Source organism: Pelobates fuscus, chromosome 8 (genome assembly GCF_036172605.1).
Source record: "Pelobates fuscus isolate aPelFus1 chromosome 8, aPelFus1.pri, whole genome shotgun sequence".
Lineage (NCBI taxonomy): Eukaryota > Metazoa > Chordata > Amphibia > Anura > Pelobatidae > Pelobates > Pelobates fuscus.
In genome coordinates this window covers 142,666,834-142,688,301 of record NC_086324.1, presented here as the reverse complement: position 1 = coordinate 142,688,301, position 21,468 = coordinate 142,666,834, and the positions used below count along the sequence as shown (strand labels likewise).

General features: G+C 41.9%; 2 protein-coding genes across 3 annotated transcripts in view; one reads left to right on the top strand and one right to left on the bottom strand.

Moving 5' to 3' along the window:
- LYRM1 (LYR motif containing 1) overlaps positions 1 to 2,092 on the top strand; it is a 46,784-nt gene extending 44,692 nt beyond the window's left edge. For both annotated transcript variants that reach the window (XM_063428891.1, XM_063428892.1), the window contains exon 4: positions 1,788 to 2,092. In XM_063428891.1, the coding sequence (XP_063284961.1) occupies positions 1,788 to 1,904 (117 nt within the window). In that variant the 3' untranslated portion in view covers positions 1,905 to 2,092. The remainder of the gene's footprint in view (positions 1 to 1,787) is intronic.
- Positions 2,093 to 13,842: 11,750 nt separating this feature from the next.
- DNAH3 (dynein axonemal heavy chain 3) overlaps positions 13,843 to 21,468 on the bottom strand; it is a 355,798-nt gene continuing 348,172 nt past the window's right edge. Inside the window, exons 60-62 of the mRNA XM_063430376.1 lie at positions 20,717 to 20,921; positions 19,075 to 19,212; positions 13,843 to 14,734 (exon numbers count right to left, since the gene is read on the bottom strand). Coding sequence (XP_063286446.1) covers positions 14,381 to 14,734; positions 19,075 to 19,212; positions 20,717 to 20,921 — 697 coding nt within the window. The 3' untranslated portion in view covers positions 13,843 to 14,380. The remainder of the gene's footprint in view (positions 14,735 to 19,074; positions 19,213 to 20,716; positions 20,922 to 21,468) is intronic.

The following is a 21,468-nucleotide window of genomic DNA, read 5'->3' as shown; positions in this document are numbered from 1 at the left end:
TACCTGCTTTAACTGCTATATTGGAGACTTCAAATTGTGTGGGTACAACCACCTGTTACTTTGTTGCTACTATGCCTATTAGTAACTGTAACGGACCGTTTTGCTCACCAGAGGTTAAAACCGTTTAGGCGATAATCCCCTTCCAGATAGACAAGCAGCTACTGTAAGCACCAATCTCCCAACCTGGAAACACATGAACCCTGGAAATATCTGAACAGGAAAACCATACGAAAGGGTTACACTCCTGGCAGTCAGCCTACAATCCAATTCCCCCAATAACGAGACGACACTTTGTTTTGAGGGTTAAGCAGAATCTGAGTTATTCCCAATCCACAACCACAGTACAGCCCACAGGGTATTACAGAACACACAGACACTCCCACACAAAATCCTCCTCTCTGCCTGTGATATGATTACTGAACACAATGGGTAATCTCATTATCACAGGCAGAGGAATACAGTTTTTACACAATATTCATAACTTTGAAAGTATGCATCACATTCACATAAACTCACACATAAATTCACACTTACATTTTCCGAATCAGCATACTCCAAATACAAATATATGTCAAAATCATCCAAATTGGTCCATTGGTTCAAAAGATAGATCGAAGTCCTTTGTGACCAAATGAAGCATGGCTTTTCTGCCCAAAACCAGTTCCGCAGAGTCTTCTATCCTGGAGATAATTGAGAAGTAATCCAATTATCTCCAAGGACAGAGGCAAAACTCCATTAAGCACATGGCAGTAAAAAGACAGTAAAATACAATAAATACACAAGGTTACATTTATTACATAAAATACAGACATTCTACCTATCCCCAGATAGCTTAGATCTGAGCGCACAGTATTACCGGATGGCGCTCAGATCACATACATACAGTTCAATCGCCATGGAGCCAAAGTCTTTCATACAGTCTTTCAGTATACGGCTGGACTCCATGGCATAGCTATCTGGGGTAGCATGGCTTTAACAGTCTGCAGAAAGGCACAAACCAGCCTTTCTGCAGGGAAAAAGAACAGGGGCCATAGTCTAAAGGGAGCAGGCGAGCAACCAGGCTTCTCCAGTGCACAGTTGCAAGGTTGGTTCCGCCACAGTAACTACTCTCCAATCTCCGTTTCTAGAGATACCTTATTAGGTTTATTTAAATGGCTATATGACCTACTCTGTATTTGAACAGTATATTAACAGCCATTCCTAAACATACCATACAGGCTACATAGATCCTTTCCTTTTTAAGTCACCAGCACGCTTGAATTTTTTCACATTTTCACCTTTTATGTTTTTTGTCTGTTGAGTTCACATGTTTTGTGCAGTACAATAGTACTGAATAAAGATATTTTAATACTTGTATTTTATTTTGGTCTTTGAGTTGCCACTCTAGATGTGGGTAAATCCTTGAGGGACTTCTAGGGAACGGATACTCGTGTGCTGTCGGCACTCGCTGTCTCCGTCCACTCTTTAGCCCCCTGAGGTATCCTTTTTCTTTTTCTTCTTCTACACATATTGATCCACACCAGCAGTGGATGCTGTGATAGGCTGAAAGCAGTCGGCTTACACTCAGCCTATCATTACTAACCATTGCTACTCAGGCCAATGCTGCCTCCTTAACCCAAACAGCACAGATAGGATGGTCTGCTGGCGACGCTCTTTTAACATTGAAACATTAAATGTGGTTTTACTTTAAAGAAATGTGCAAAGTGACTAACCACTGCTATGAGCTGAAGCGGTTACAGTGCCTGCATGGTGCCTTTAAAGCTAATGATATATTATTGTCATTTCAGACACATCTGCCTCCTATGGGACTTGCCATATCTCACAGTAAAGGCATGCAGACCCAAGAAAAGTTACGAAAGCAAGCCAAACCAATCTACTTAAAATCACATGATGAAATCTCCTAGATATAGTTCTCTATTTACTGCAAATAAAAATATAATAGGGGTTTTTGCCGCATGATGTCCAGCTTGTGTGTCTTTTACCCAATGCTATGTTTATAGTGGACACTAAAAGTATACACATGTAGTTGTTATGGATTTATCATCTAGAAGTGCAGGGCAAAAGTAGCCTATCCCTAGTTTCAATTCTAAAATTCTAAAAACAAAAAATGAAAAAGGGGGAGGCTGGCTGTGGTGCAGAGGGAGACCCGAATAAACATTTCTGCCCTAGGTGCCATGTGCCCTAGGTACACTTCTTGTTAGCGCCACACAGAGCTTATGGAAAATTCTGGTACGCTGGGCTTAATTTGTATAAATAATTAAAAAGGCTTTTCCAATTAACACCCTGTTCACCATAGATTAATAGATTACTCTTTCAAGTGCACATGCAAACATCAGTATTTTGATTACTATGTAAAAGTGCTACGTCGGGGTTTCTGGAATAAGCCTAGCTGATCTGGACTCGATTAGAAATGATATACAAATGGGCTCGCTCCTGAAAAAAACTTTAGACAGTTTTAGCCATAACATTTTACCCCGTGTTTATGCACCTAAGGTATATTCTATGTTAAATGTAAACATATATACAGTATATAAATAAAAATTATAAATGATTTGTAAGAAATGTGTTTTGTCTGTCTTACAATGTCTTTGTTTGGGAAATGATCATTCTTTGGAGACATAGCTTATATTTGTTGGGGCACAATCAGGTTTGAATTGAAATCCCTTTTATTTAAATTTCTATTAAAATCTGTTTCACGAATTGATCGTTATGTTGCGTGATTTTTACTCTGTAACTATAAGCTTTATTTAGGAATATCGCATATTGTCGAGAATGGGAGTGATTTTTATCTGGCTTCTCCACTTACTATTGGATCCTCCAGGTATATGTTGATGGGCTTTTTTCTACCTTACATTTCGTAAGTGTATTTCAATAAAGCAGTGCTATGATATTGCACTGTGGTTTCTATTATTTATTTCCACATGTATCCCTGATAATTCAGATCACCGACAAGAAACACCATTATATACAATGAGTTTTTATTTTCTTCTGTATTTGTAAGTGCAACATTTTTATTACTATTACACTAGGTGGTTTGTTTTTGTTTTTTTTTGGTAGATATATTTAGGAATATATTTGGAATTAATATTTAAGTACTATAACCACTACAGACTGTGGAGTAGAATCATCCAGCTTTACTTTAAGGAGAAGACTGGATGCAATGAGGTTCCTTAGTGACCCAGGTAGATTGTTAAACCATTCTAAAACACTTTAAAAAAATTACATTGGGATAGTGCCAGGGCACTCCTGGTACCATGACCACTACAGAGGGCTTAGTAGGCATGGTGATTGGAGTGTTCCTTTCAGAACTATCTTGGCTCCACAGCACTGTTTTTGTTTTTATTAGAGACCTGTATTTCTTCATACATCTATATTCATATATAGTAGGGGCATTTGAGAGCGGTTAGACAAAAAGGTGCTTTTCCCAAGATCGTAAGACCACCCGTACTCTAGCCTGCTGTAGTAGTTATGGTGCCAGATGGTAGGTAGTCTTGTTTTTTTCCAACAGTTTGACTCTTACTTGGGTCCTCCAGTTACTTCCAGACGTGCCCCCTCTTCAGATATACCTAAAGAAGAAGTCCTCCTGTACATTACATATATCAATTTACTTTTTTTTTTTTTATATATATAATTTCTTTTTATTTTGGTTTTACATATTCAATGTTCCATTTCACATACAATTAGTAGTATATGTATAAAGGTTTAGCATTGTACATACAATATGCTTAGATGTGACAGTAATACAATATTCGTTCAATTTAATACAGTGGTGTTGTAAATCATTTCCCATCAGTTTTGGTATAAATAATAGAATAAAACAAAGTCAAAACAAGACAATTCCCATCAACGTGTGCATATGTGTGAGCTCTTGAAGGAGGGTAAGATTGATCTACCTTTGATCATTTAATTCCCAGTAACATGTCTGTATTCCAAACTTGCTTCAGCCCTTAAGTTAGTCTAGATTAACTTGGATTTTTTAGATAGGAATTCCATGGATCCCAGATTGTGTGATAAGTGTGGGATTTGTCTAGTGCTGATAGTCTCAATTCCTCCATTTTATTAATGTTTTCAATTTTTTGAAACCACTCCTGCCTTGATGGTCAGTCAATTTACTTTCTATTTGGACAGAATTCATTGACTGAGTGTGTCAACTGATAATGTGAAATTTAACATTATTAGTGTGAATTCTTTCCAGTGTGGTTGGTAGCATACATAAATAGCATTCACTGCACTGTTATAGCTCTGTCTGAACCGTGTCCTCCGACACTGCATTTTATTAACACATATAACTCTTGCAGTTTCGCTAACCTCAGGGCATGGGTACATCAGTCTGATCCTGCAGGAGTCATTTAAAGAAATTTAGTCTTTCATAAGTTTGTGTATGAACAAATAATGCAGAGTGGTACAGCTTTTCATGAGTTCGGGGCTGGTGTAACAGGAGGGTGTAAGTTTACAACCCAGATTGCAAACAAGAAAAAATATCATGTTGACAACTAAAAAGGGAGATCATTGATATGGGAAGGGCATATAAAAAAAACACTGTGGGAATCCTGCCGTTAGAACCGCAAGCTATGTAGCCTACAAAATATCAGCAGTGGAACTGTGGATGCTTATTGCACAAATGAAATATCGGGGCTATGGGTGAGAAAAAAGGGAAGTGTTAAGAAACTGTGAGCTACTATTAATGATTATCCAGTGTTAATCCTCTGCAATAGTAAAATGAATCAGTTTTAAACCTTACCTTTAGTCCTGAGCTGCTCTTTCACTGGCCGAGATCATTATTACTGATATCAGCCAATCCAATGCTTCACCATAGGGATGCATGGAGGGGGCGCTATTGTGCACCTGCAGAAACCTTGATGCTAAGCCAATCAACATCTCCTTGTAGATCTGCATTATCATTAAATTTCTAGGGCAAGTGTTTGCATTGCAGGGACAGTCTGTGTGTACCTAATACACTAGTGTAAGCTGTAGTTCTTTTTTTTTTTTTGTCAATCTTTGTTTATTGGTTCGTTTTTCAAGTATAATTAGAGATACAGAAATAAGAGCGAGACAACAAGGTTTGCTACATAAATTATAATAAGTCCATCCTTCAAGCAGCCTAGCAGAATGTACATAATGGTCTTCGAGTCACAGGGTAAAATCTTACGTCGGTGAAAGGAGCTCTTTCGCATGACCACCAATTATCCTGTTCTCTGAGGCCCACTGTGCTGCCTTTGGAAGGTAGTTCAATTATAGAGGTATTAAAATCCCATTTTACTGCCAAGGTGCCCATTCCCTTCATCTTAGGGTTCCCCATGCCATTTCCCTGTGTATGTTTGTTTCATTTGCTGGGATTCCCGGTGTTGCGTGGGTCATGGGGTGTCAGGATTACTGTTTGATCCAGTTAGAACTGTATAGCACGGATGACAAATAAGTAACATATTACCGGTCCTTAGAATGGCCGGATTTAACGTACATAGAATAGTCAAAAATACTAGCCGAGGTCAGGGAACACAGAAAGGGACGCAGCGATGAGGAAAGCCAGGAGTCAGGATACCAGAATATAGAGAAGTCAATAAACAAAGCCAAAGTAAAAAAACAGGTAGAAAACTAATAACAGGAACACGCTCTCTGACAACCACTAAATACCCCTCCTTTAGTTCTGATAGGCTGTAACCGGCCTTTGACCCCAAAGTCAGTTACCAGATTTCATTTGCATAATTGCTGCTCAGCATTAACCCTTCCGTGGATTAGATTGCTGCTCGGCACAACTTTTCCTGTGTGGACAGTAAATGTCATTAACCACATTTCTATAAGCGGATGAATACGTGACATGGGGGTAGTCCGTCCCTCTCAGCTAAGTCTCTCCTGTTGTCTTTCGTATGGATTATACCTCTAAGAGGTGGCATAGGATTATATCCATCCTGCATGGGTGTAGTGTGGATACCTACGATCTGTGTGCCCTAAAGAGTCGTCCCTAATGCGAGTCAGAGGCGTACATTGCCCACGCCTCCCGTAATCTAGGCGCACAAAGGAAGAGCGAAAGGTAGTACGGCCATGTCCTCCAGATCTCCTCGTGTTTCTCCATCCTTCCACTCACCGCTGCTATTTCTGCTTTCACCTGCCTGATCTCCTCCACTCTTTGGAGACAGGCCTGGAACATTGGTGGTTCTCTCTGCTGCCACAGAACTGGGATCAGCGATTTAGCTGCCGTTAGGAGGTGACAAGATACTGTTTTCTTATGTCGCTATGGGTAGAGCTGATCTGTTGAGTAAGATATCTGCCGGGTCACCTGCCACTTTTCGCATCTCCTCGTATATTTGTTCCCAGTAAGGTGTTATGAGTGGAGAGGACCAGAAAATGTGGAGAAGAGATCCCACCCCCTCCCCGCACATCCAACAGATCCCTGAGGCTTCAGGTAGATATTTATGGATCTTCTGTGGTGTGTCATACCACTGAGTAAGTATTTTGTAGTTAATTTCCTGGTATTTGACACATTGAGAGCTGAGGACCGTGCACATGGCCATTTTGTCCCACTCTGAAGGAGTGAACGAGGTATGTAATGCCTCTTCCCACAGTGCCTTGAACTTCATTGGGGGAGTTGTGTCTGTCAGCTGCAGGAGTGTGTAGATGACTTATATACTACGGTGGAGTCCCTCACCTTTCGAGCATATGTCCTCAAAAGGGAGCAATGGTCTCATAAGTTGTATGGTAGCAGTTGGTGGTAGCGGAAACGCTCAATCATAGTGGGTTCTTGCACGAGTTCCTGCAGAGGTATCAGAGCACCTCCCCTGCAGAGCTCCTAGAGATGTATATGTTGGCTCCTCACTAGAAACTCCAGTGTCCTTATTTCTTGTCCAGCCTGAAACGCTGGGTTACCTGTGGCCGGGTACATCGGGCCATTTAGCATTGTGAAGGAGAACCGAAAACGAGTATGGTACAAAACTTTCAGGGTCGCCCCAATAAAGGGTTGTTCACGAGTTAACTTTTGGCCGTGTCGTCAGGCAGCCACACTGCTACCGTGCACCCACCCAAAATCTCCCTCTCCAATGTTGTCCAGATCCTCTGTGTGCCGTTATCATGCCAGGCTACAATTCTCGATAGATGCGTTGCTGTATAATAACCTAGTATGTCTTGTAGATAGTGATGTCGCGAACATAACATTTTCGGTTCGCGAACTTCCGCAAACGTTGGCGAACCGGGCGAACCACCATAGACTTCAATGGGCAGGCGAATTTTAAAACCCACAGGGACTCTTTCTGGCCACAATAGTGATGGAAAAGTTGTTTCAAGGGGACCAACACCTGGACTGTGGCATGCCGCAGGGGGATCCATGGCAAAACTCCCATGGAAAATTACGCAGTTGATGCAGAGTCTGGTTTTAATCCATAAAGGGCATAAATCACCTAACATTCCTAAATCACAATGGATATGGATTGACACCTGACATATGACATATTGACACCTTGACATATGGATTGACACCTGTCCTCAGAGACCCTCATACACACTGACACAGAGCAGAATAGGGACTGTTCCCCCCTACATAGGGTCACTTGGCAGATATGGATTGACACCTATCCTAAGCAGGGCCGGCCTTAGGCATTTAGACGCCCTGTGCGAAAAATCTTCACAGCGCCCCCCCCCCGTCATCCATGTATGCTGTTTTGTTTGTGTTGTCTGTGGATGTAATAGTACGTGTGATGACTGTGTGTGATATGTATGCTATGTGTGATATTTGTAATGGGTATATTAACAGTGTGTGATATGCGTGTATTGGTTGTATGTGACACACACACACACACAGAGTCAGCCGGCCATACACACACAGGAAGACATCCACACACACACAAGCAGACAGTCATACACACACACACACACAGGCAGACAGTCACACACACACACACACACAGACAGTCACACACACACACACCCACAGACACACACAGGCAGACAGTCAGTCATACACACAGACACACACACAGAGGCAGACAGTCATATACACACAGACACACACACACACACACACGCACACACACAGACACACACAGACACACACAGGCAGATAGTCATACACACAGAGGCAGACAGTCATACACACAGACACACACACAGAGGCAGACAGTAATACACACAGACACAGTGGCAGACAGTCATATACACACACACACACACACACACAGGCAGACAGTCATACATACATACACACACACACACACACAGAGACACACACAGGCAGACAGTCATACACAGGCATACAGTCATACACACAGACATACAGAGGCAGACAGTCATACACACAGACACACAGAGGCAGACAGTCATACACAAAGGGCAGAGAGTCACACTCACCTGACAATCCCACAGTTACCTGTGGAGTTCATTGTTGAGGCAGTGCAGCTCCTGGTGACTGTTTGGTGGGGAAGCAGGGACTCCTTCCTGCTTCCCCTGCAGCCGTTTTCCGGCGCTTTTAGCTCCGCCCCCGCCGCACGGTAAGCTCCGCCCCCGCTGCAATTTTTTTTTTTTTTAAAATCGGCTGTGCGGCCGCACGGCGCCTTCTGCTCCATGGCGCCCTGTGCGGCCGCACAGCTCGCACACCCCTAAGGCCGGCCCTGATCCTAAGGATCCCTGATACACACTGACACAGAGCAGAATAGGGACTGTTCCCCCTACATAGGGCCACTTGGCAGATATGGATTGACACCTATCCTAAGGTGGGGACCATGAAAATAATTAGGGGGGGGGACGACCTACTGTCCCCCACCCCTGAGCGGTGGGTGGGGGCCTTAAAAAAAACAATAAGGGGGGGGACCTACTGTCCCCCCCCAGCCCCCACCCCTGAGTGGTGGGTGGGGGCCATAAATAAAAATCCCCCCCCCCCATCAAAGAGGTGACTAGGGGTCCCCAAGCTTCACCAACCCCCCCACCCCCAAAGAAGTTACCCCCTACCTACCCGCCTCACCCTAAAAAAATAGTGAGGGGGGAATAAAATAACTTACCATTTGACGTCTTCTTTTTTCTAAAATCTTCTTTTTTCAGCCCCCAAAAAGGCCAAATAAAAAGCCATAAGAACCGACGCAATGAAAAAAAAAACCAGCGCAAAAAATAATAGTTTTCCCACGCTGTGTAAAATGACACAGAGCACTCTGATTGGTTAGATTCCAAGCCTACCAATCAGAGTGCTCTTTGTCATTTTACACAGCGTGGGAAAATTCCAAAGAACTTTCCCACGCTGTGTAAAATGACACAGAGCACTGTGATTGGTGGGCTTGGAATCTAACCAATCAGAGTGCTCTGTGTCATTTTACACAGCGTGGGAAAACTCCAAAGAACTTTCCCACGCTGTGTTAAATGACTCAGAGCACTGTGATTGGTGGGTAAAATTGCGTCGGTTCTTATGGCTTTTTATTTGGCCTTTTTTGGGGCTGAAAAAAGAAGATTTTAGAAAAAAGAAGACGTCAAATGGTAAGTTGAATTTTTCTTTACAGGTTAGTTATTTTATCCCCCCTCACTATTTTTTAGGGTGAGGGGGGTGGGTAGGTAGGGGGTAACTTCTTTTGGGGTGGGGAGTGGGTGACTAGGGGCTTGGGGACCCCTAGTCACCTTTGATTGGGGGTGCAGATTTTTATTTAGGGCCCCCACCCACCACTCAGGGGTGGGGGCTGGGGGGGGGACAGTAGGTCCCCCCCTTATTGTTTCTTTTAGGGCCAGGGGGGGAGGACAGTATGTCTCCCCCCTCATTATTTTTATGGCCACCACCCACTGCGCAGGGGTGGGGGCCGGGGGGGTGGACAGTAGGTCCCCCCCTCATTATTTTTATGGCCCCCACCCACCGCGCAGGGGTGGGGGCGGGGGGAGGACAGTAGGTCCCCCCATTGTGATTTATGGATCCCACCTTGCAGGGGTGGGGGCTGGGGGGGCAGGACAGTAGGTGCCCCCCTCATTATTTTTATGGCCCCCACCCACCGCGCAAGGGTGTCAGTGTGTATCAGGGATCCTTAGGATAGGTGTCAATCCATATCTGCCAAGTGACCCTATGTAGGGGGAACAGTCCCTATTCTGCTCTGTGTCAGTGTGTATCTGGGATCCTTAGGATAGGTGTCAATCCATATCTGCCAAGTGAGCCTATGTAGGGGGAACAGTCCCTATTCTGCTCTGTGTCAGTGTGTATCAGGGATCCTTAGGATAGGTGTCAATCCATATCTGCCAAGTGACCCTATGTAGGGGGAACAGTCCCTATTCTGCTCTGTGTCAGTGTGTATCAGGGATCCTTAGGATAGGTGTCAATCCATATCTGCCAAGTGACCCTATGTAGGGGGAACAGTCCCTATTCTGCTCTGTGTCAGTGTCTGGGGGGAGTATCTGCAGTAATACAGAGTGTCTGGAGGGAGTATCTGCAGTAACACAGGGTGTCTGGAGGGAGTATCTGCTGTAACACAGAGTGTCTGGGGGGAGTATCTGCAGTACCACAGTGTCTGGAGGGAGTATCTGCAGTAACACAGAGTGTCTGGAGGGAGTATCTGCAGTAACACAGAGTGTCTGGAGGGAGTATCTGCAGTAACACAGAGTGTCTGGGGGGAGTATCTGCTTGTAACATTTATATGCACTGAATTAAAAAAAAAAAATAAATAAATAAATTGAAAAAATAAATGGATGCTGTCCAGGAGGTGGGAGGGTCTGGAAGGGAGGGTCTGCTGCTGATTGGCTGGAATGTGTCTGCTGAATGTGAGGTACAGGGTCAAAGTTTACACAATGATGACGAATAGGGGGCAGACCGAACATCGCATATGTTCGCCCGCCACCGCGAACACGCTATGTTCGCCAGGAACTATTTGCTGGCGAACCGTCCGGGACATCACTACTTGTAGACCAAGTTCCCCTTTTGGTCTCATCAGATGTCCTAGTCGTATACGTGGTCTGCGTCCTTTCCATATAAATTTTATCAAGGCAGAGTTATCAGCCGAAAGTGCAAGAAAAAAACTGTATACAATACAGAAAATAGGGCGCCATTTATCACCATATATGAAAAAACTGGATATAATTACCCTCCAGCAAATGGGTAGGAATATTCATGTGGAGAATGTACATATGGAAAATATAAAAGAGAACATCATAGTGCAAACAATTTAATATTTAAGTAATAAAAAACACAAATTAAAACACTCACAAACGATGTGGCACAATTGAAACAATCAATATGTGCAAAGATGCTGTTGCCTTAAATAGGCTAAAACTCCCGGTCTGGCAGTCTGTGGAGGTCTGTGCAAAACTCTGCAACCAATAACGACTAGTTGATTCACCATCCGCTGCTTCAGATCTTCGGGTTAGTAGCTGCTCGGCGCGTTTCGTCTATTCTTGTTTGTTCAGACTTTTTCAAGAGTTATCAGCCGAGTGATTGGAAGAAGGTGGGTGGAAGACTGATCTGGATCGCCTGGAACAAGTATAGGATTCGAGGGAGTATATTCATCTTGATGGAGTTGATGTGTCCAGTCCAAGAAAAATGAGGAGTGGTCCACGTTTTCAAATCCGCAAAGAGGCGGGAGAGCAAGGGTTGAAAATTCAGTTGGTACAGCTGTTGTAGGTTTCAAGGGGCCCATATCCAGAGGTATTTGATGCGGCCCTTGCACTAGCGGAAGTGAAAATGTGTCTTCAGGTTGTCCACATCCCATGCTGGGACTGTGACATTTAGAAGCTGTAGTTGTTCTGATTCTAAAAGTGTCCCTTAAAATATAAGTCTAATATTCATCATATTAATAAAGGTAAATAATTCTGAGTTTCTTACAAAAATTGTGGAGATTTAACAGTTTTAGTCAAAAATAGCTAAACTGTAAAACTAACTAATTGATTTTTTTTTTTCCAATCTAAATTCTGTAAGATTAAAATTAAGACCTCTTTAATTGATCACTTCTTTGCCATGGACTTCTATGTAATTTAGCAATCTCTGGTTTGTCCTGCAATCTCTTTGCAGCGCTGGGCAGGGGTTACCATGATACAGACACATGTTGCTCACAGTAAACATCTCCAAACTTTTATTGCATTTCCTAGGTTATATTGTGCTCTTTAACAAGGCAAACTTTTACTCTTTATCCAATCAGATAGTTACACCTGGTCCTTGTAGAGCATGAAGACGCTAAACGTAGGTGCTGCACACAGTGCAGCAAGGAGATAGGAAGCACTTCTTGTGGCTGTCTGTGTGACTGCTACTGCAGGTGTCCCAAGGAAGCAATGTAAACACTGCCTTTTCTGTGCATAGGCAGTGTTTACATGGAAATCCTGCAGGGACTGGCAATAGACACCAGAACCAGTGTATTAAGCTGTAGTGGGTCTGGTGACTATAGTGTCCTTTTAAATTATGTACATGCAACTAGCTTGACAAACAATTCTTGATTTGTTAAACTGTTTAGTAAAGGTTTTAACCCTCACCTGGACACCCTCTGGGCTTCTCGTCATCTCTCCTCATGGGTGACAAGTTTCCGGCTTCTGCAGAGATGTTGATGCAGTTGCCATTCAATAGCTGAGAGCATCAGCTGACCACTCTCAGCCAATGAATGGGGCACTGTGCAAAACAATTTGCACAGAATTGACATTAGCCACCCCAGAACTCAAGTTCCAGGCTGGCTGATGACACTTCATGATGCTGCAGTATCTTTTTCAGTCTGGTTTTATGAATGGGGAGCTACTATAAGCTGACCGCTCTAAGCCGATGAGTGGTGCCACTGCCTGATGTTGCCCAAGCCTTCTGTTCTGATGAATTTCAGAAAGTAGAAACACAGGAGAGCAGAGCAAACTGGCTTTGGAGCACAGACTTCAGGCTTTACCCCTAATGGTAAGGATGCACCAGGGACATCCTGGAACCAAAACAATTTAATTATGTTGTGTTCATGTTATGGTGCAAGGAGTGGTTCCTTTAACGTCCACACTCACAAGTCTTTATTATTTCAGTGTGATCAAGTTATTGTTTAAAGAACCTAGGAATCATTAGATATACAGTGAACATAATACAATACCGCTGTTTTATTTATACATGAATAGTGTGCTACTCAAGGATACCGCAAAGATTAAAATGATGTATATCATGCCCAGCATGCATGATTCATTGTTTCGCTGTACAAATATTGTGTGTGTTGTGGTATGACTGATATCAGGTTAATTAGCCTTTAAAAGTAATATGTGTCAAATCATAGGATCGGATTAGCAAATTAGATTCTTCCTTTGAGGCCAGGCATCCAGCTCTGACCAGATATAAAACTTTGCACCCAAAGAACATTAATGTGTACTTTTCCCCAGACTTTGTGACCACGTGCCTGTTAGTGCTCTCTTACAACACAGGTCTCTTTTATCTTTTGATATTCTTATTGACAATTATTCAAAGACAATTTTCTGCTAAGAATCATATCCCAAAAAAAACAAAAAACATTTTTCTAAACTCTTTTACATAGATTGGTGCTTAAATTGGCGAGAGGGAAGTGTAATCAAGCTAGTTTTCTACAGTTATGCCTACCGTCGACCATGTATCTCCTTTGGGGCCGGCGTCAAAACTCAAGATTAACACAGAGTGTATAAAAGCTATAACAACAAATGAACAGTGTGCTTTTTGGGAGTTAAAGCTAATTTGAGTGAGTTACCATTTTCCTTTTTTTTTTTTACTTGCTTGGAGCAACCTAATGCACTCTATTTATAAATAACCTTGGTGGTGGCAACTTTTGATTCTAGAGTAAAAAAAAAAAACAATTTGCGATTTTTAATCCTTTTCACCCCCAGAATGGAGTCAGAGGCAAGCTTTGAGTATTGGTCCATGACAATGTACATTTACAGAACTGTTATTTTTTTTATTTTTTTGTTCATTCATTTCCGATATATTGAAAGCTGTCAAATGTTTGAAATATAATAGCATAACCTTTGTTTTGTAATACAGAAAGATTCTGAAAACTAAAAAACAAATAAACATAACTGGTAGTAAATTGGTTAAAACGGTTAACAAACTGTATTTTATAAGTTGCCATCTGCAAGAAAAAAGTGCAGATTCCTGTGAATAATCTGCATGTTTCTAACGAGTCGGTAATTTAGTGAAGAGACACAAATTATCCCTTTAGATTAAAGGAAAACTTTACCTGCGTTTTTTACAATAGGAGAAAACGACTAACTATACCCAATTTATACTCCTATTCAGTTACTGTAACTGCTACAATGGTGTACACATTCAACAATCTGTTGCTTTGAAAGTGATCTCATCCATTAATTGCTCTGGTTAGAACTAAATATATAGAAATTAAGGCACATGTTGAAAACAAGATTGCCCTGTTTGGTCTTGAGCATTTAAAATAATATATGCATAGTAATTAACCGATAAAGCAAGTCAACATTTGGAGGCGCCGTGCTTGTTTACCAAAGCATAAATTTAATCATCAAGTTGGCACAGTGCAGCAACTCCCCGGTTTATCCAGTGTTTCTCAGGCTTGTCTGAAGGAAGTTCCACGGGGAGGACATAGTTGGTAGAGTGTCCTGTTGTTGACAATGTCCCCCGTCTCGCGCTGGTTTTATACACCGGGCATAGGTAGCTATTTTCATGGACAAACTTTGAACTTTCACCTGGTTTCAGCCAAATAATAGGCAGAGTATCATACAGTATTTTGGGAAGAGATTCTCCGATTTTCATTGTTTGTCTGTCCCACCGTGCTCCTTCCAAAAAGAGGCCTTTAATATAAGCTCCATCTTCCGGAGCCTCGTCAATATTGTTTTCATGCACTGTCACCTGTAAGCAGAAGATACACAATGCAGGAGTTCTGACACATACTGGGTTTCAAATGGCTTGTTTAAGGAATTGCAAATCATAGTTAAGACCCAAATAGATACATTTTAAAGCAGGGGTGGGCAAACCGTAGATCCCCAGATGTTGCCATGATGCTTTGCCAGCTTTTAGAATGGCAGAGCGTAAACGTTGCCATTGAAGATCTACTGTTTGCCCACTCCTGCTTTAACCCCTTGACATGTCATGATTCCCTTTTATTCCAGAAGTTTGGTCCTTAAGGGGTTAAAGGCACATTTAATAGCTTTCAGCATAGGTAATTGGCTTTTTGCATGCCAAATTGTGTACAGTTTATGCAGGGGGAAAATAAGATTTTGCAGCATTTTGCATCTCGTCCCACCTCCTCTATTCTAAATTGCATCTTTCATTCTCACTCCTGTACCGGTGTACAACTCCCACTCTCTCCCTCCCCAATAAGCTAGAGTGTCCAATCATACTGTATGTGTCAACAGGGAGCACCGCATGCTTCTGGGAATTGTGGTTTAGCTAGCAGCTTTCAGACATAGAAGTAACTGAACTACAAGTCCCAGAAACCCCAGTTCTGAGAACAGAGAGTTTTCATATGTAATTTAATCAGCCCCTCTAGTCTACACTTTAAGCCTTGCAGTGCTGAGTTAAACATGTCCAACAGTTCTGACTCCATAGATAAGATTGAGAAGCTCTTGATTGGCCAAACCACTTTCTTAAGTGAGAAAAGCTTGAAGGTGATGATGTAATTTGAGGGAATTTGGAAAAACAAGGCAAAATAGGTCTCTTATCAATACTTATTTTAGATTGATGGGTTTTGCATATTTAATTGTATTGTCTATAAAATAAATATAAAACAATTTGTAAATTTCAGCCTTGGAGTGGTCCTTTAATGATCTACAAGTCCAAACTGTAACCAGATATTCTGAATGGGATACAGCTGTGACCAGGACCCAGAACAGAAGAAACTCTACCGTCTGCATATCTCTGGTTGTTTTCTGAGGTCTGTGCTTCTCCTGTCCAAAACATAAAATTTACTCCCATAGTGCTGGGGTAATTGAGAATGCCAGAATAAGGCATTATATCTAAATTATCTATAACTATAGGACACTACTATAACTATAGAACAACTCTAGAACTATAGGACAAAACTTTAACTATAGAACAACTCTAGAACGATAGGACACAGCTATAACTATAGGACACTGCTATAACTATTAGACATGTGCAATTCGTTTCGGTCCGAATATGAATTCGGACGAATTTCGGGCAATTCGGACATTCGGGTAATTCCGAATGTCCGAATTGCTGAAGTGCCGAATTGCCGAGGTCCCTAAGTTCCGAAATTACCGAATTTTCGAAGTGCCGAAGTTCCCGGATTTCCAAAGTGTCGAAGTGCCGAAGTTCCGAAGCACAGTATTGCCTAAGTACTAATATACTTACCCAGTGAAAGAAGAAAAATGTTACAGTGTATACTATTTTAAATAAAAAGTATACAAACATAGCCAGGATTCATCTGTAAGCATTTGCAACACGTACAACAATCAAGTAACATCCATTCATATAAAATGCTATACCGCGAGTAGGGGCATGTCTATTAAACAGTGAGCAGCCTCTGGCTGCTCACTGTTAAAAAAAAAAAAAAAAAAGGTCCCCCTTCCCGAGCCCCCACCCCTGAGCAACGGGTGGGAGCCCTAAATACTAATAAGGAGGGGGACCTAACGTCCTCCCCCCTGGCCCCGACCCCTGAGCGGTGGGTGGGGGCCCTAAATAGTAATAGGGGGGGGACCTTATGTCCTCCTCCCTGGCCCCCACCCCTGAGCGGCGGGTGGGGCCCTGAATACCAATAGGGGGGACCTATTGTCCTCGCACAAGGCCCCCACCCCTGAGCGGTGGGTGGGGGCCCTAAAATAATTTCCCATCCCCCCAGGTGAGTAGGGGTCCCCAAACCCCTAGTCATCCCCTACCCCCCCCAAAAAAATATCCCCCTACCTACCCCCCTCACCCTGAAAATAATGTGGGGGGGACCTTTAACTAAGAACCTGTAAAAAAAAACAAAAAAAAAAAACTTACCATTCGATGTTTTCTTTTTTTCTAAAATCTTCTTTTGTCAGCCCCAAAAAAGGCCAAATAAAAAACCATAATAACCGACGCAATAAAAAAAAAAAAAAAAGAGTGCCAAAAAAAATAATCCTTCACCCATGGTGGGCTCCGCGCAGACTGAGCTCTGCAGGGTGAAGGAGGCTTATAAAGCCTTGCCCTGCCCTGCAATTAGGCTCAGAGCACTCTGATTGGTGGGTTTAAGCCATCCAATCAGAGTGCTCTGACAGGTAAATGAAGAGACTGACAGGTAAGTCTCTACATTTATCTGTCACAGCACTCTGATTGGTTGGTTTGAAATCCACCAATCAGAGTGCTCTGTGTCATTTTACACAGCTTGGGAAAGTTCTTTGAAATTTTCCCACGCTGTGTAATTTGACTCATAACTCTCTGATTGGTTACTTAATCCACCAATCAGAGAGTTATGAGTCAAATTACACAGCGTGGGAAAATTCCAAAGAACTTTCACACGATTTCAAACCAACCAATCAGAGTGCTGTGACAGGTAAATGTAGAGACTTACCTGTCAGTCTCTTCATTTACCTGTCAGAGCACTCTGATTGGATGGCTTAAACCCACCAATCATAGTGCTCTGAGCCTAATTGCAGGGCGGGGCAAGGCTTTATAAGCCTTGCCCCGCCCTGCAGAGCTCAGTCTGCGCGGAGCCCTCCATGGGTGAAGAAGGATTATTTTTGGGGGCGCTCGTTTTTTTTTTTTTTTTTTTTATTGCGTCGGTTATTATGGTTTTTTATTTGGCCTTTTTTGGGGCTGAAAAAATAAGATTTTAGAAGAAAGAAAACATTGAATTGTAAGTTATTTATTTTTTACAGGTTCTTAGTTAAATGTCCCCCCCTCATTATTTTTAGGGTGAGGGGGGTAGGTAGGGGGATAATTTTTTTGGGGGGGGAGGGGGTGACTAGGGGTTTGGGGGGCATTTTTTTTTTCGGTCCCCCACCCACTGCTCAGGGTGGGGGCCGGGGGGAGGACAATAGGTCCCCCCCCTTTATTAGTATTTAGGGCCCCCACCCGCTGCTCAGGGGTGGGGGACAGGGGGGAGGACTTAGTTCCCTCCCCTTTTTAGGATTTAGGGCCCCCACCTGCCGCTCAGGTGTGGCGGCCAGGGGGGAGGACATTAGGTCACCCCCTATTACTATTTAGGGCCCCCACCCACCGCTCAGGGGTGGGGGCCAGGGGGGAGGACATTAGGTCCCCCCCTTATTAGTATTTAGGGCGCCCACCCACCGCTCAGGGGTGGGGGCCAGGGGGAGGACATCAGGTCCCCCCCCTTATTAGTAGTTAGGGCCCCCACCCACCGCTCAGGGGTGCGGGCCGGGGGGAGGACAATTGGTAACCCCCCATCGTTTTACTTTAGGGTCCCCGCTGGGGGCCTATTTTTTTAATTTTTATTTTAAAACAGTGAGCAGCCACAGGCTGCTCACTGTTTACTAGACATGCCCCTACTCGCGGTATAGCGAGTAGGGGCAAAATTTACTAATACAAAGTCATTTTTACTTAGTATTAGTAAATTTGTCTGAAAGACCAATTTAGGTCTTTCAGACTTTTGGTAGATAACTCCCTAATACCGTGGGAATTAGGGAGTTATCTACTATGTGGCTGCAATAGAAGTGCCGAAGTCCGGAAATTCCGAAATGCCGAAGTTCCGAAGTTGCCGAAGGTCCGAAGTGTTAAAGTGCCGAAGTGCGAAAATTCCGAATTTCGGAATGCCGAGCCGAACCGAACCGAAAATTTTCCCCATGCACATGCCTAATAACTATAGAACAACACTAGAATAGGACACAGCTATAATTATAGGACACAGCTATAACTATAGGACACTACCATAACTACAGAACAACTCTAGAATTATAGAACAGAGATATAGTGAAAGAACACTGCTAGAACATTAGAAATATACTATAGTTATAGAACATAGCTAGAACTGTAGAACATTACTGTAGCTATGGAGGACAAGGTGGTCAAAGAGAAAAAAATCAATCATTTCGGAAGACAATGTATGAATAATTCATGACATAATACCACAGGATAAAATGTAACGGCATTTGTAACAGTAAAATATATTTATGTAATATGGAGCAATCACTATGAAAACCAATTTTTTCCTGCACCACATAGTTTTTTTTTTATGGCAACCAAACTGCAATGTTATTAAGATTGTGTGTTACTAAAAATAGAAAAAAGCAATAGAGCACGATCCTTACTTCAAACTGAAATCCAATATAATCGATTGGGATTGTATATTTTCTGGCATAATTCTGCGAGACGCCCGTTAGGAATGACTGAGTGAAATAAAATCCAGAAACCCAGAACACTTTTGGTGGGCCATTCTTTATCCAGTCCTGTAAAACAAACATACAAATCATGTTCACCACTATCTTACCTCCCAAACAGTTTGTGGACATTTAATCAGGGAAATTGGAAAATCTGTGTATCTAAGTATTGCCCATGCACATGGGCCTTCGTCGTTTAGTGGAAGAAGGAAAAGGTAAAGACTATCCAGGGATACATCGGATTGCTACCTTTTGAGGCAATTTTTGAAAATACTGTGCTTTTTTTGTTTGTTTTATTTTTGCCTTTTTAATCAACAGTGGTAAAGATGTGTAAATGGCTGACTATGATGGAATTGAGGTTCCAATAGTTTATGGTTGGATGTGAATATCCATTTTTTTGTTATTACTGCCATCTAGAATTTGTGACCAACAAAATTACAAATAGGTTAAGTTGATCTTTGAAGTCTGAAAGGACCATTAATCTGTGCATACACTACAATACATCCTGGCACCACAAGAGGGCAGGCAATGCTTACACTTTCCCATCAAATCGGGCACATTTATAAAGAATATATCTATATCTAAAAAATATATTTATAAAGAAGATATCACAGGTTGAGCAGGTCTTGGAGCTCCTAACGTGAGCATATATTCTATGAATGTTTCATGTTAATAGATCCTACAGCGTTGGTCCCAGAGAAGCTTGTGTTTGTATATAGAGAACCTGAGGTAGCAAGATGTTTATTTGTGATATTGGTGGGGTTTATAAAGAGTAATATTGAGGTTCTAAATGTGGAGCAATCACCATGGTAACCAATATAATAGCCCTGCTGTTCCACTCTCCGAGTTTTAGCCCACAATTGCACCATATACTTGGCCTTTAAACTACCACATCCCAATGACTTTATTTTTTAGGAAACCTTAGTAGCATAGAAATAGAATAAATGCCTCTTACGTTATATGTATTACTCAATAAATATTTTTTTTCCAAATAATATCAATGGAACATTATTTTCAGAAGAGCAACAATAGCCTTATTTTAATGTGTGATATGCTCTGGCACAGGTGACAGAATGGAAGCTGCAGGGTCTAATGGGACACAATAAACTCAAAATTAGAGAACTGTGCAGTGACATTGACAGATTAACCATTCGTGTGTTTTGGGGTTGTTATTTTTTTGTGTATGTGTGCTTTTATTAACCACATTTCATTAAAAAAAAAATCTTTATTACATGGATACACACTGCTTAGGTATTAATAGGAAAATGTAATTTCTTATTCAAAATTTTACTGTGAAATACGGAGCCTGGAAGACTTTTCCCACTAATTGAACTGTCACTCATTTCTGCCTGGAGGCTATTATTTATGCACAAAGGGAACCAGCTTTGTTATGACATATACGTCACTCACGTTGATCTAAGCAGTTATGGACACTCTGCACATATGGTCATACATCTATCTATATCAATTTCATTTCGAAATTAACTTGTACACTTTTGCTTATGTCTGACTTGGAGGTTTCATCCTAGAAAAACATACAATAGTCAAAATCTGCAACAATTTAAGGACATACCTCAAAGACCTGCAGTCGTGTGAGCAAGTCCGACACATAGCTCCCCAGAGGTTTTAGGGATGGATATGATTTCGCAGCCCACATAGATGGCACTTTCCCTATCAACATGCTGTTGAACACATTTTCCAGTTCTGATGACATTAATACTTGGCCTTTGATTGCTTTTCGCAAGTTTATCAGACTGCTCCGCACCACTCCTGTGAGCCTGTGGGCAAGGAACAGATATGGGTTATGTAAAATGAATGTATGCTATCTTCACCGCAACAAATTCAGACAATTTAACTCCATATCATCTCAGGGTTTACACTGAAATAGACAAATCCTCAATGTAACTCACTATTTAATGCCAAGGATCACTACCACTATTATAGATTATTTCCCCAAGGGGCAATGTTTATACAATTAAAAGCAGAATGTTACCAAAGCTCATGACGAAAAAGAAAGGGGAAAAAAAAAAGATATAATATGGAGCACATTTCTTCGTTCTTTATTTTTTTTCTTCTTTCTTCTTTTCCTTTTTTATATATAAAATGTATGGTTTTAAAAAGTTTAATATAAGTATGGTTTAAGCTTGAAGCCTGTCTCTTTGACACATATTTAAATTGATCACAATAACTTTTTCCTTTACTTTAAATTTAATTTTGTTAAGTTGAAATGGAATGAAACATACACTATACGGCCAAACTTATATGTGCACCCCCTACTAAATATTGAGTTTAGCTGTTTTGGCCTCACCCATTATTAACAGGTGC